Raw genomic sequence first — 14779 nt, 5'->3', positions numbered from 1 at the left:
CCTCTCCTTCCTAGGATAAAACGGATGGGGAAAAAAGACCAACTGATGAACAAGGGAGTAGGACTAACTGAATGGCAAAGAGGTCAATACTGAATACTTGTGATTTGGACAGAGATGCACATACGTATAAAATACCTAGGTTTTTTTTTTTTTTTTAAGAATTCAGTAAACATAAAAGTCAAACAGGGATGAACTGTCAATGTGTCTTGTACCAACGTTTATGATTAATCCAAAATCTGTGCATCTGAAATCCACAAAAAAAGAACACTATGATCCATTTGTTCAATAAAAGTTCACTTATATATGTTCTTGGAGCCCTGGTGGCACAGTGGTTAAGAGCTCAGGCTGCTAATCCACCAGCCGCTCCTTGGATACCCTATGTGGCAGTTCTACTTTTCCCTCCCTATAGGGTTGCTCTGAGTCAGAACTGACTGAACGTTTTTGGTTTATATGTGTTCTTGAGGGTAACTATGTATACATGTGGATACATAGGGTATATGTATAGAAACTGTCTAGAAGAATATACTCCAAACTATTAAAATGGCTCCTTCTTCAATATTTTCTTACTTATTTTTAACAATGTAATAAGGACCCACGAACACATCAGGCAAAAAGAAGCTAGAATCTTGACAATAAACTACATCTATGGTTTAGCTCCCCATCTCCACTCCCTCTATCTGAGGTAATCATCATCTTGAATCACATGTTCATTTAACTTCTTGCCTGGTGCATGTGTGTAAGAGTTTTTCTTGGGTTTATACTTGTGACATCCAATATGGTTGCCACTAGCCACATGTGGCTATGGAGCATTTAAATTTGACTAACAGACTGAATTTTTTAACTTTAATTTTAATTAGTTTAAATTTTAAATCATGAAGCAGCATAAAATGTTTCTGTTAAACACAACATCATTGTTTTAGTATGACTAGATCACACTTTAACTGTTGCACCACACAGGATACTACTGTTGAACTGAAGTTCTCATGTGAGGTGTATCTGTCCTCTCTAGTATTACACATAAACACATCGGCAAGCTAACTGATATTAACAGATTGATTCAGTTCAAATTATTTTTCTCCTATGCATCCACTAACAATGTACTTTGTTGAATATTTGATGCAGACAGCATAAGTTATGGGGATTCCTTTGTCCGTCCTAACTGGTCATTAAAGTGGCATTCTTGTTATAATCTAATTAAATTTTTTTTTTAAAAAAATAAGCCTTGATAAATTTTAAATTTTAAAAGGAGGCATACCACTGATGCAGAATCAAGCAGAGATGTAGAAACTAGTACTAGAGCTAGAAGTGTTAAGACAAAAGGGAACTGGAAGAAGGTATGTTGCAAATTTCATGATAAACAGCAAATGCAATTTGGTACAGCAGAACAAAAGAAAAAAGGTGTTTGTTGTGTAAAAAATGTTAAAGGTAATAAAATGGACAATATTAACAGAGAGTTTAAGCAAATACATAATGAATTTTAAGAAAATTTATGTTGTTGTTAGGTGCCATCGAGTTCAAGTTTGTTCCAACTCATAGTGACCCTATGTACAAGAGAACAAAACACTGCCCGGTCCTGCACCATCCTCACAATTGTTGTTATGCTTGAGCCCATTGTTGCAGGTACTGTATCAGTCCATCTCATTGAGGGTCTTCCTCTCTTTCCATGACTCTCTACTTTACCAAGCATGACGTCCTTTTCCAGGGATTGGTCCCTCCTGATAACACGTCCAAAGTACTTGAGAAGAAGTCTCACCACCCTTGCTTCTAAGGAGCATTCTGTCTGTACTTCTTCCAAGACAAATTTGTTCATTCTTCTGGCAGTCCATGGCATATTCAATATTCTTCACCAATACAATCATTCAAAGGCATCGATTCTTCTCCAGTATTCCTTATTCACTGTCCAGTAATCACGTGTGTGTGAAAGAAAATATCATGGCTTGGGTCAGGTGCATCTTAGTCTCCATGGTGACATCTTTGCTTTTTAACACTGTAAAGAGATCTTTTGCATTAGATTTGCCCAACACAACACATCTTTTGATTTCTTGACTGCCGCTTCCATGGATGCTGACTATGGATCCAAGGAAAACGAAATCCTTGAAAACTTCAATCTTTTCTCTGTTTATCATGATGTTACTTATTGGTCCAATTGTGAGAGTTTTTGTTTTCTTTATGTTCAGGTGTAATCAGAAGTACACCGCCAGGTTCTTCTTCCTAGTCTGGAAGCTCAGCTGAAACCTGTCCACCACGAATGACTCTGCTGGTATTTGAAATACCAGTGGCATAGTTTCCAACATCACACAGGTGAATGCCTTTGAATAATCAAAAAAAGGTAAACATTTTTCTGGTATTCTCCGCTTTCAGCCAGGATCCATCTGACATCAGCAATGATATTCCTCATTCCACGTCCTCTTCTGAATCCAGCTTGAACTTGCGGCAGTTCCCTGTTGATGTACTGCTGCAACCACTTTTGAGTTATCTTCAGCAAAATTTTACTTGAGCGTGATATTAATGATATTGTTTGATAATTTCCATATTCTGCTGGATCACTTTTCTTTGGAATGGGCACAAATATGAATCTCTTCCAGTCAGTTGGCCAGGTGTCTGTCTTCCAAATTTCTTGGCATAGATGAGTGAGCACCTCCAGTGCTGCATCCATTTGTTGAAACATCTCAACTGGTATTCTGTCAATTCCTGGAGCCTTGTTTTTCGCCAATGCCTTCAGTGCAGCTTGGACTTCTTCCTCTGGTGCCATCAGTTCTTGATCATATGCTACCTCCTGAAATGGTTGAATGTCAATGTTTGCAGCTATTTCTTCTCATTTTATGTCATGCCACATGAACAAATGAAGGTCCTAAAAGTTTTATTCCATTCACGTCATTAAAGTCAACTCTACTTTGAGGAGGCAGCTCTTCCCTAGTTGTATTTTGAGTACCTTCCAACCTGAGTGGCTTAACTTCTGGCTCTATATCAGACGATGTTCACTGCTGTACATAAGGATTTCACTGGCCATTTTTTTCAGAAGTACACCACCAGGTCCTTCTTCCTAGTCTGTCTTTGTCTGGAAGCTCAGCTGAAACCTGTCCACTAGGGGTGACTCTGCTGGTATTTGAAATACCAGTGGCATAGTTTCCAACATCACAGCAACACACGAGGCATCAGCCACTTCAAGGGAGAAAGATGTGGCAGTCTGCTTTCATCAAGATTACAGCCTTGGAAACCCTATGGGCTAGTTCTACTCTGTCCTATAGGGTCACTATGAGTTGAAGTTGACGGCAACAGTTTGTTTTGTTTTTTGATTAATAGTATTAAACAACTTGTCATATGTTAATTGGCCATATCTGTTTCCTCTTCTATGGCGTTTTTCTATGGGGTTGTTTGTGCTTTTCTAATTGATTTGTTGGTAATCACTGTTTAAGACCCTGAGATTATTATAAAACAGTACTATTTATGATAGTATTAAAAATTTGAAATATGTAGAGATTCATCTAAAAATGATGTACAAGACCTGCACAGTGAAAACTGTCAAACACTGCTAAAAGAAGTTAAAGAAGACCTAAAACAATGGAGAAATATACTGTGTTCGTGGGTTGGAAGACACAATATTGTTAAGATGTCAATTCATGTAGTGCTGGCGAGAAAATATACAAAGAGATCAATGGAAGGAAATAAGTCCAGAAATAGACCCACATGTATACGATCAAAAAAGTTGCAGGAGCAAATTTTTACAGAAGTGGAGAAAGGACAGTCTTTTCAACAAATGGTGGTGAAACAAATATCTGTAGGCAAAACAACAAAAACAAAACAAAAACCAACATTTCAATCCTTAACTCAGACCATACACAAAAATTGGCTGAAAAATCATAGCCCTAAACCTAAAACTACAAAAATTGTAGGAGAAATCATAACATAAAATCTCTGTGACTTTCGGTTAGGTTTCCTAGCTATGACACCACAAGCACTCTCCCTAAAGGAAAATTTGATAAATGGGACTATATCAAAATTAAAAACATCTACATTTTGAAAGAAACCAGAGAATGAAAAGACAAGTCATACACTAGGACAAAATATTTTCAAATCATATACTATATCTAATAAATGACTTCTAACCAGAAAATACAGAAACTCTCTAAATTTATTAAAAAACAAACAAACATAAACAGCAATAAAAAGTTGGTCAAAAGATATGCCACCAAACCTGTTGCCATCAAATCGATTCTCACTCATAGCAACCCTGCTGGGCAGGGTAGAACTGCCCCACAGAGCTTCCAAGGAGCTGGTAGGTTCAAACTGCCGACCTTTTGGTTAGCAGCCATAGCTCACTGTAGCTCTTAACCACTGCACCACCAGAGCTCCTCATTAGTCATTAGGGAAATAAATATTAAGCCACATCTAACATAATGTCTATTATGAAACAGACAGACCCTACCAGTGTTCATCAGGTTGTGCAACAGCTGGAGCACTCACACCCTGCTGGTGGGAATGTAAAATGGTAAAACCAGTTTGGAAAATGCTTTAGCAGTCTTTGAAAAAGTTAAATATGCACTGACCATACGGCTCAACGATTTTATTCCTCAGTATTTATCTAAGAGAAATGAAAGCGTGTGTCCACACAGGACCTGTACACACATATTCAAAGCAGCTTTATTTGTAATAACCAAAAACTGGAAACAACCGAGTGTCTATCACCATGTGGATGCATGAACAATGCACAAATGGCTTTATGTCAACACAATGAAATATTATTCAGTAATAAAAAGTAATGAACTGTTGATACATACAATAACATGGATGAAATCTCAAATTAGTTATGCTTACTGAGAAGCAGACCAAAAAAAGGTACATTCTGTATGATTCCATTTATATAAAATTCTAAAAAAAAAAGAAAGCCAGTCTATAGTAACAGACAGCGTATCAGTAGTTGCCTGGGGGTGTGGGGGCAGGGAAGGACAGGAGGGGGATATTACAAACAGTTTGAGGAAACTTTGGGAGTAATGGCTATGTTCATTGTCTTAACTGTGGCAATGGTTTCACGAGTGTACACAAATATCAAAGCTTTTCAATTTTCACACTTTAAACAGATGCAGTTTATGATCTGTCAATTACACTTCAATAAAGTATAAACGATTAAAATTAAATAAAAGTTCAGCTCATCCGTTGCCCTAGTCACATTTCAAATTTTCAAGGGCCACATGTGGCTAGTGGCTACCACACTAGACAACACAGGTATAGAACATGTCCATCGTTACAGAAAGTACTATTGGACGGCACTGATCTCACTCACACACAATACAGCATGTGCTTCTTTCATTCCTCCTACATCTGCCCACCCCAAACTTAAAGATAAGGGTGGGGATAGGCAAGGCAGTGTGCCACTGATACATAAATTATCTGAGGATTTTAAAAAGTAGAGTTTATTAAGTTTATTTTAATGTGACTTTCCTGTGAAGTAAAAAATACCTCCTATTATTAAATATATGGCACACTATCTCCTTATTCAGATATCACAGTTTCTACGGATTATATTTAATTACTTTCCTCCAAAGCCTTAAAATTGAGGGCAATTTTAAACCAAAAGACAAGGAAAAAAAAGGAACATAACTCCCTCTTAAAACTTACCTTTTCCTTGTGATTACACTGGTAATAGTTTTAATATAGCCCATAAATGAAAATACACATCTTTTTCCCATACACTCACACATACCTTATCTTCTGAGTTTCAGAATATTATACTACATATTGCAACTGAATTTTCCTATTTAAAATAATCAAGCACACAACTCTTATAAACAAATAATCAGAAATCTCAAATGTGAAAACATACATTAAAATGAGAACACTATTGTATGCACTGAAATATTTCACTTCCAACCAACAGTTCATAAAATTAGGACAGAGAAGTTCGTACTGTAGCTTTTCTCCTTCCCTCACTAGAATCCTCATTTTTTTCTGAGTTCGAGATGATTTTGTTTCACAAAAACCCCAACTCCATTTTCTGCCTCCCCCCCACCTCCCCGGAGCGTTGTGGACCTGAGCGGCAGAGTCTATGCTTGCCCTGTGTTTTTCTTTCAATATGCAGAATGCAGGGCTCAAATGCACAACTGTCCTTGTTCCAGAGCCTCATACACAAAATCTTTATGCACATTTGGGTGTCTCAGTCACCTCTGTTTCAGGAATGGAATACAGAAAAAGGCAACTGGGGTTGGGGGGAGGAGGAAGGCTGGTGGCCAGAGTAGACCAACCAAGACAATCCCAAAACAGTGTATTGTAGTAGATAAGCAGGAAGAATAAACAGAAACCAAGTTCCTCTGTTGTTTGCAGAGGCAGAACTCAGAAACCAGTTTCACTTACTTTTTTACACCGACAGAGCCATTTTCCTTGTTTTCCATGTCAACAGATAGCATGGGAAGGCGGCAGGGTTCCTTTACTTCAGCAACTAATCAATAAGGAGAAAAGCTCGTGTTTAAATTCTTAGAAAGTGAGAGAAGAATATTCTGTATCAGAAACATAATGGTGCCTTTTACAGCTTCACACCAGTTTACATTTGTTTGTTTAAATCTCCAGTTTTCTCTGCGACTGGAGAGATGTGATTTAACCTAAAGAACTGGAGGAGACGGATTGGGGTGCTTTCCTCTGTACTGGCACTCCCTGCCTTGACAATAAGCATTTGCAAATGAAATTGAATCCTTGTTCAAAACAAGTGCTATGTGAACTGGCACTACTTCCTCTGGGTGCCAGGCTCTCTCACTTAAGACACTACAACTCATAAATGAGGGAAAGTAGAGAAAAACAATCCCCTTTCCCTGCCCCTTCCACCATGGGTTGTGATTTTTTTTTTCTTATTGCATTTTTTTTTTTGTCCACTCCCACTGCTCCTATATTTTTTCATTGCAACGCAGAAGGGCACTTAAAGCTTTTGTCAGCAAGTATTCCCCTACCTCACAGATTCTCAACGAAAGCCTCAAAAGCCCGTCTGTGAGATAGCCACGCTGTGGTAAAGCTGCAAGCCCACAAAAATGTCAGATAGCCCTTAGCACAGAAAGGTGGTACTGGTGTGTGTGTATGTGTGTGTGTGTGTGTGTGTGTGTGTGTGTAAGAGAGCCAGAGAGAGAGACTGAGAGAGAAAGAGGGACAGGGAGAGAGCGAGAGAGGAAGAGAGAGAGAGAGAGAGAGGCTCATTAGATTTACGTAAAAACAATCAAAACATTCAAGGAGGTATAGTAGCATTCAAGCATCCATCACTTTGTCTTTTTGTTTAGTAGGATGAGGACTGTGAAAGAAATAAAAACCCTTCACAATTAATGTGCAATCAGCAAGATGAAAAAAACCTCTGAACAAAACTGCTTTAAGGAAAAAAAAAAAACTAGTTCCGAAACGTGCTTGCTCTTCTACAGCTGAAGCCATAAATTAAAAACATTTCCTCTCAAATCACTTTATACTTCGGCACTCCTTCTCTAGGGATTACTCTGACATGACAAGTGCATCATTTAGTATATTCACAAGATTTTATCACTGTTAGAGAAGTAGATGATTAACAAATAATACTGTAAGTGTGGGACAGTCTTCACTCATGATGCACACACACACAAACTTCCAGTTGCTAAGCCACTTAGATCACTGATAGAGAAATTCAACATTTAATACACACATAGATATTAACATACATCCACACACCGTTACAGAGTAGACAGGAAGATAGTGCTGCTGCTCCATGCCAAAACAAATGATTGCACTTCAGTTGGAAACTGTTACACATTCACCATTTTCTAAGCATCTCAGGAAAAAACAAAAAACAAACACTCACAATGATACTCTGCAACATCACACTACATTGTCTTATTATTATTTTGGTGGAAGAGTAAAAAGGAAACCTACCTATAAGCAACTAAAACATATGATTTTTTATAGGCTTATCAAGAACAGCCAAAGAAACCCCAATGTTTTCTTTCACAAAGTAGGCTGGCAAAGGAATTCAATAAGGAGGTACAATTTGACACAGTGAAATAAAACCAGGCTGGCTCTCAGCCAACATGACGTTAGGAATCACACACAAGCTGCACCAACTGCCTTCTGGTTCATGGCTGACTTTTTAAAGCTACAGTGTGCCTGTTCACTTTTGCTAACTATCTTCAGCACAATTAGTGGAAGTGAATGAAATCATGAGTCCAAAACTGTAGAATTCTCTCTTGTACAAAGAAAGGCAAGCTGTATCAATAGGCTCATGTTTTCTTGCTCCACTTCATTTTGCTGCGTGGTATGTTTCTGCTGCTGTTCTGAGCATAAACAGTAATGTTTCAAACTATTTTTCCATCTCCCCACCCCCCAATCCCTTGTGGGAAAAATATAAGAGCCCAATGCTTATGGGACCATGACCAGTGAACACTCAGAAGCTGCACTGTGTTACTTTTTCTTCCTAATAGAGATTGGGGGACAAGGTTCTCAGGGTTGGCTTTTAAGTAATCTCTTTGTGAAAATAAGGACACACTGCCCAGCAGAAAATGCTTTTATGTACTTCATTATGCAGGAAGTAACATATTTCAGAGTGGGCAAAATAGATGGCCAGATCTCCTGAGAACACCCACATTCTTTTATTTTGGCATTCATCCTACCAAACGAAGCCAGCAGAAATTCAAACCAAAAGAAACAAAACCTTATTCTTTTAAAACATAAAAACAATTAGTTCTGGGAAGTTTAATTTTAACTGTTTATCTAGTTGTTCAGAAAAATAAAAACATAATTCAACAAATTCAACCAACATTTATTGAGTAAATATGAACACCTGGCACTATATTAGTTAAATATGACTAAAAAGACCTTGTGCCGACCCCTAAATCCCAATTCAGGAATCTGGGAGATTGGGTAAAGGGCCCAGGCACAATCTTTTGATGAAGTTCTTCTAGCCAATCTCACAGTTCTCTGGCTTGGCTGTATATATACAGAAAACATAAATGGCTACCTCTTGACTGAAATAAACCCCAATCAAAATTTAGACACTTTTTGGTCAAGATGTCAACAAAACCACTTAAGACAGTGTCAAGAACGCAGGTTCCCAAGAAGGATCCTGGAAAAAGTTATCTGCTGCTGTAATGCTGTGTAGATTTCAGGCAGAATTGAGAACATTGTTCACCTCTCTCTTCTTCAGTAATTTTTAAGGGCACCAGGAGATCAGTACCTGTCATCTAAATTTGGAAACTGAATTTCAAAGTCAAATTTTGCTTTTTTTGTTTCCTTCCTTACTTATTGCAGGAATATTAGGAAATTCGATACCCTGAAAGATCATCACTAAGAGAAAGATTTCAAGTGCTTTTTCTACTGACCATTGCCATTACGCCTTGAAAAGGCAAACAACACAAATTTAGGAATGAACTCTATGTGCTCAGGCATTTTTGAGTACCATTTTTTAAATATAGGTTAGGCAGGTGGATCCTTGACCACTGCTGATCAAAAGGATAAACTACCATGGAAATAAAGAGCTCTCTCACCAACAGATCCTATAAAGTTTTTGAACTTGACCTAAAAGTTCTTAATTGTTCTCTAACTAATCTAAAGTGGAAGGGACTGGACTGTGATTCCTGGGGAGAGGTGAGGTGGATAAGGGGATATCCTGACAGCCTCTGCTCAGAACAACATCTCCAAGTTCAGCTCACCACTCTGGAAGGCAGAGAGGCAAGAGTAGTTACACCCAACTCTTTCTTAGACACACAGGAGGAGGGACTCTGTGTAGTTTTCCCAACCATTTCTTCCTACATATAGGAAGGAACTATCCCCTCTTCTCTTGCCTGCTGTGATCAAAAGTTTATCTGTTAACACTTTTGCCCTGGGCTAGCTACAAGCATCTTTTAAATGGTGATGAATTATAGACCAATGTTCTGTAGAACAAGAAGCCCTAGTGGCACAGTGGTTAAAGCACTCAGCGGCTAACCGAAATGTTGGTGGTTCCAGCCCACCAGCCATTGCTCAGAAGCAAGATGTGGCGGTCTGCTTCCTTAAAGACTGCAGCCTTGGAAACTCTATGGGGCAGTTCTGCTCTGTCCCATAGGGTTGCTGTGAATCAGAATTGACTCCAAAGCAACTGGTTTTTTGGTTCTGTAGAAGACTTCTAACTGACCTCCACATAAAAAAAGCATCAGATTAACTGATACTCTGTTCCCCTTGTAGAGCAGACTGCATGGGAAGCAGGGCACACTGACTGCTGGAAGCTGGTGGCTACTGTCTGTTAACTTGTGTTGTTACTCATGTGTACCAAGCTCAGCTATGTTTGCTCCCAAACCTGTTTATGTCAGTTGTGCTTGTTATGAATAGGGAATAAAATATTCAGTTAAAAAAAGAAGTTTGTTAGAAAAGTGTAGGGGTTTCAGAGGGTGTTTGTAGGAAATCAATCCCATTTTATAAAAAGGGAGCCAGCGTCATTCTAAAATTATGACAAAAGAATTCACTTATCAGTTTTTAACTTTGGTATTAAAATGACATCTGTAGAAATAAACATACATATTAATACTCTCCCTCCAATAAACTGTTTCATGTCAACCCTCTTCTCTGTTTAAAATGATACCTGTGTGGTGCACTGCATAATGCAGTGTGTATGTACGGTGTGTGATGTGTGTGTCGTGTATGGTACACCTGCGGTGTATGTATTATGTGGTATGTGGGTGTTTTGCATGGTGTTTGTAGCACGTGTAGTGTGTTATGTTTGTGGTAGGTGACCTTGTAGTATATGTGTGCTGTGTGTAGCGTTTGTGGAGTGTTTATAGTTTGTGTATAGTGTGTGAGCGCAGGGTGTGTATGTGAGAGAGATGCAACAATACCTTCTGATCCAGCATATTATGAAATGTGCCAAAATAACTTAGAAGACACTTGCGTAGGGATTCTGGAGCAATACTTGCCGGCCCACTTGGGTGTAGGCACAGACTGAGGACCGGCGATCAGGCAGGGCGGGAAACTAGTGCCTCACCTCGGAAGTGTTTCTTTTATTGATCAGCACTCTCCTCCAGGTAGTACGGCCTCATCCCCTGCTGCTAACACTCATCCCAAAGGAGCCTCCCATCCTGGATCGGCTCCCAGGCGCAACCCGCGGCTTGAGAGCAGACCTAGGTCCACGTGGCAGCAGATGAAACTTCCAGAAAGTCGTCTGAGGGGCAGGGCCGCGCTCGACTGGTCCCGATGGGCGTAGCCAGGGAAAGCGAGGAGTCACTTGAAGAAGGGACAGTGGGGGCAGAAGAGGGGGCGTCTGGCAGCTTCTTGGACCAGCCACTGACTATCCTGAGCCAAGAGACCAGCCTGGGGCACCGGCGACAGAGTGGGAAGTTTGTAGCAAAGACGTTCAAGAAGAACCAGTTTGTCTTTGAGTTTGGGAGCTCCCCGGGGGAGCCCGTCTTTGGGAAAGGGGGCGTGGAGATGTGTCACTCGCTGTGCGCCTGGCCGAGCCATGTCCCTACCCCGGCCCATTCTGCGAGCCGGCTTGGCTACGTCTCTGCCCCTAGTTCCGCTCCGGGGTGGCAGTCCACGCTCGTAGGTGCAACAAGCTGCAGGAGTACGGGCACACAGCAGAAACGTGGGAAGCGCAGGGCAGCTTTTACTGTAGTTTTGTTTCCTTTTATCCTGGAGAGGGCAGAGGACTGGCGCTTTCCCAGTACCCTCACAGTACGAGCGGGTCACTTTCTCCCCCCTTGGCCAGCGCGTGAGGTTTTTTTTTTTTTTTTTTTTTTACCGACTGTGCTCTGCGCCGAGTCCCACGTGGAGCCGGCTGGGCGGCGTGTGGCACGCCGGGAATTGTAGTCCTCCGCGGGCGGGGCGGGGGTCTGACAGGTGGGAGCCGAGGAAAAGGTGCAGTATGGAAGAGGTGGGAAGGGACCTGGCGGCTTGTAAATGAGGCAGGCGTTGGGGCGGTGGAGGCAGGGGCCTTGTGAAAGTAAGGAAGGACAATTTGCAAGAATTTAAAACCCCCAGGAGCTAGGGGTCCAGGGAAACACTCCTAGAGAGGTTTTTTTAATTGCGGGTTTTCAAATGAATCCCTCTTGTCTTACTCTTTTATGGCAATCCTGATGAAGTTGTAAGTTGGGTTTTGGCAGTAATGAAAGTAGAGATTTCCCCAGGCCAAGTTCATATTATGTAGGGCCTTACTCTCCCTTTAGCCCCCAACACTCACGTGACATTCTGCTTGGAGCATCTTTTGCTCACAGAACTCAGTTGAAGCCCTGGGCATGCAAAGGGTGGGTGAATTATTGCACTTTACAGTTTACAAAGCTCATTTTATTTATTTGGTTCATTGTATTAGAACCATGAAACAGCATTGTGAGTTAGGTTGAGAAAAACTAAAGATGCAGGGAGTTTTGTGTGCCGGCACATGTAGAGGCTGGAGCCATACAGCATTCTTCCTTTCCTTCTCCAGCCCAAAGCTGGTAGCTGGGAAGAGAGAGCTGAGAGAGGGAGGGCTTGAGGACAGATGTAGGTCCAGTGGAAGAAGAGGAAACTGCTGTGAAGGACTTTCTTGAAGTGGCTGAGGAGTAAATCTTTACTAAATGGGAAGATAAGCAGAACCAAAAGAAGAACTTATGAATTGGAAGAATAGAGTGGGAAGGAATAGTAGATGGGATAGCTGTAGAGACTGAATAACCAAAAAAACCAAACATGTTGCTGTCCAGTTGATTCCGACCCATAGTGACCCTGTAAGGTTGTTATCAGGTTATCAGCAACATGGGCAAGTTGTATCAAAAAACAAAACAAGGGTTTTAGAAACCAGATAAACCTGGAATTCTGGTGTTGTCACGTCCAAACTCATTCTGTGACCTTAGGTAAGTCGCTTAACTCCCCTAAACCCCATTTTCCTCATGTTTAAAAATTTAAATAATAGTAGTTCCTACTTTATGCTGTGGCTGTGTGGCTTAAAAGAGCTGAAAAGACTTAGTACTTGGCATGTAATAAGCACTCAGTGTTAGCTACTATTGTTATTATTATCTGTAGAAATTCTTTTTGTAGAAATATCAAAAGATAAATTGGAGTAGAATTACCAATTAGGAGGCTGTGCCAATATTCTATGCTGTGCATAATGTCAGCTTGAACTTTGGAGCTGTGAGACACTTCAGAGGGAAAACGGACAGAGCAATGCAATCAGTTCGATGTGGGGAATGAAGAATAGGGATCAAAGATGGTTGCCATTTCTCGACAGTAAGTGGATGATGTTGCTGTTTACATAAATAGGTACAACAAATGGAATATAGGTTTTGGAGGCAGAAGATTAGCTTAATTTTGGACATTATAGCCTGAGGCTTTCTGTATGTGAACGACCAAGCAACAGTTAGAAATGTGGATTTGGTTATCATGGGTAAAAATGGAACTTTGAGAGTCACTTACTTAGAAAAGGTTAAGAGCACATGGAGAGGAAAAAGGAAGGGGAGCAGGAGTGCACCGGTGGAGATGAGGAGTCAGACAATGATACCAGGCAGGGATCGGTGAAGGTGGAGGAGTGCAGTGACCTGGAAGCCAAGGGAGGAAAGAGACATGAAGAGGAGATGGTCAACAGTGTCAAATGCTGTAGAGAGGTAGCAAGGACAACAGAAAAGAGGCCACTGGATTTGAAGGTTAAAAGTCTTTGGTGACCCCATGGGTCTCAACTTGATGGAACTGCCCTGAGGGAAATTTACCAGAATGATTTTGCTTGTCGTAGTGATTGGGGAGGGGTCGCTACAGAATTTAGTTGGTGGGGCCAGAGATACTAGACATCTTGCAATGTCCAGGACAGTCCACCCAGCAAAGAATTGTCCAACATCCTGTGCAACTTTTGACTGTTCCACTCCTCATTCATGTACATGAAAAACCGGTTTATAATTGTCTGAGCCTAGACTGTCTTTTAAATGTAAACATAAAGTGTTTTTTTTGCACAGTTTTAAGATTGAATTTTCCTGGAATACAGCTACTGGATAAATTGAGGGAAGATTGTGCTTTATTGTGTTCAGAATTTGACTACTTACCTATAATGTCACTCATGGAATTTGAGTCACTGATACAGTCCATCTTGTGGCTGTCAGGGTGATTGTACAGAGGCATGCAAACATCTGACTACTTCATTGTATCTTTTAGTTTACAGATGTCTGATGAGTTTGATATTGAGTCATACATTTATTTTATTGTAAATTACTTTCTTTAACTTTTCCTTTATATTACAGTTAAATAATTGCCTTGATTTTTAAAAAATTCACATGTATAGGTAGCTTATGACTTTTAGTTCATGAGAGTAAAGGGAATATTATCCCATATTTGTTATAAAAAGAGGACATTAGGTTTGAGAAGGCTAGTAACTGTTTACTCATACAGTCAACAACTACCTCTTGAGTGGCTGCTGTGTGTTAGGAACTATGCTAGCAAACAGTGGTTTTCCGCCCTTAACCAAAAAAAACCAAACCCAGTGCCATCGAGTCCATTCCAACTCATTCCTGCCCTTAGGGAGCTTATATTCTAATGTGTGTGTATGAGATGCAGACTATAAACAATAAACATTAAATAAATAGATTCTATAGTGCTTATAGGGTCGCTGTGAGTCAGAATCAACTCGACGGCACTGGGTTTGGTTTTTATAGTATATTAGGAATTGATAAATGCTGTTCAGAATAAAGTAGGATAAAGGACATTGAGAGTGTGTGAGAAGACATGAATTGAAAATTTAAATCCAGTGATTAGGTTAAACTTTATTGAGAAGGTGGCATTCGAAGATAGATCTGAAGTTGGTAAGAGAGCGGCCTTGTGGATTTCTGAGAGAAGAGCATTCCAGGAAGAGAGAGCAGTCAGC

The 14779-nt window shown here is 40.3% G+C and overlaps 1 protein-coding gene across 1 annotated transcript in view; it reads right to left on the bottom strand.

Moving 5' to 3' along the window:
* Positions 1–10818, bottom strand: part of SAMD13 (sterile alpha motif domain containing 13) — a gene marked incomplete at its 5' end in the record, with an annotated part of 52854 nt that extends 42036 nt beyond the window's left edge. Inside the window, 2 exons of the mRNA XM_049875553.1 lie at positions 6349–6433; positions 10803–10818. Coding sequence (XP_049731510.1) covers positions 6349–6433; positions 10803–10818 — 101 coding nt within the window. The remainder of the gene's footprint in view (positions 1–6348; positions 6434–10802) is intronic.
* Positions 10819–14779: the final 3961 nt, after the last annotated feature.

Source organism: Elephas maximus, chromosome 3 (assembly GCF_024166365.1).
Source record: "Elephas maximus indicus isolate mEleMax1 chromosome 3, mEleMax1 primary haplotype, whole genome shotgun sequence".
Lineage (NCBI taxonomy): Eukaryota > Metazoa > Chordata > Mammalia > Proboscidea > Elephantidae > Elephas > Elephas maximus.
Note: the sequence above shows the minus strand (reverse complement) of the source record. Positions and strands in the feature narration are given on the sequence as shown.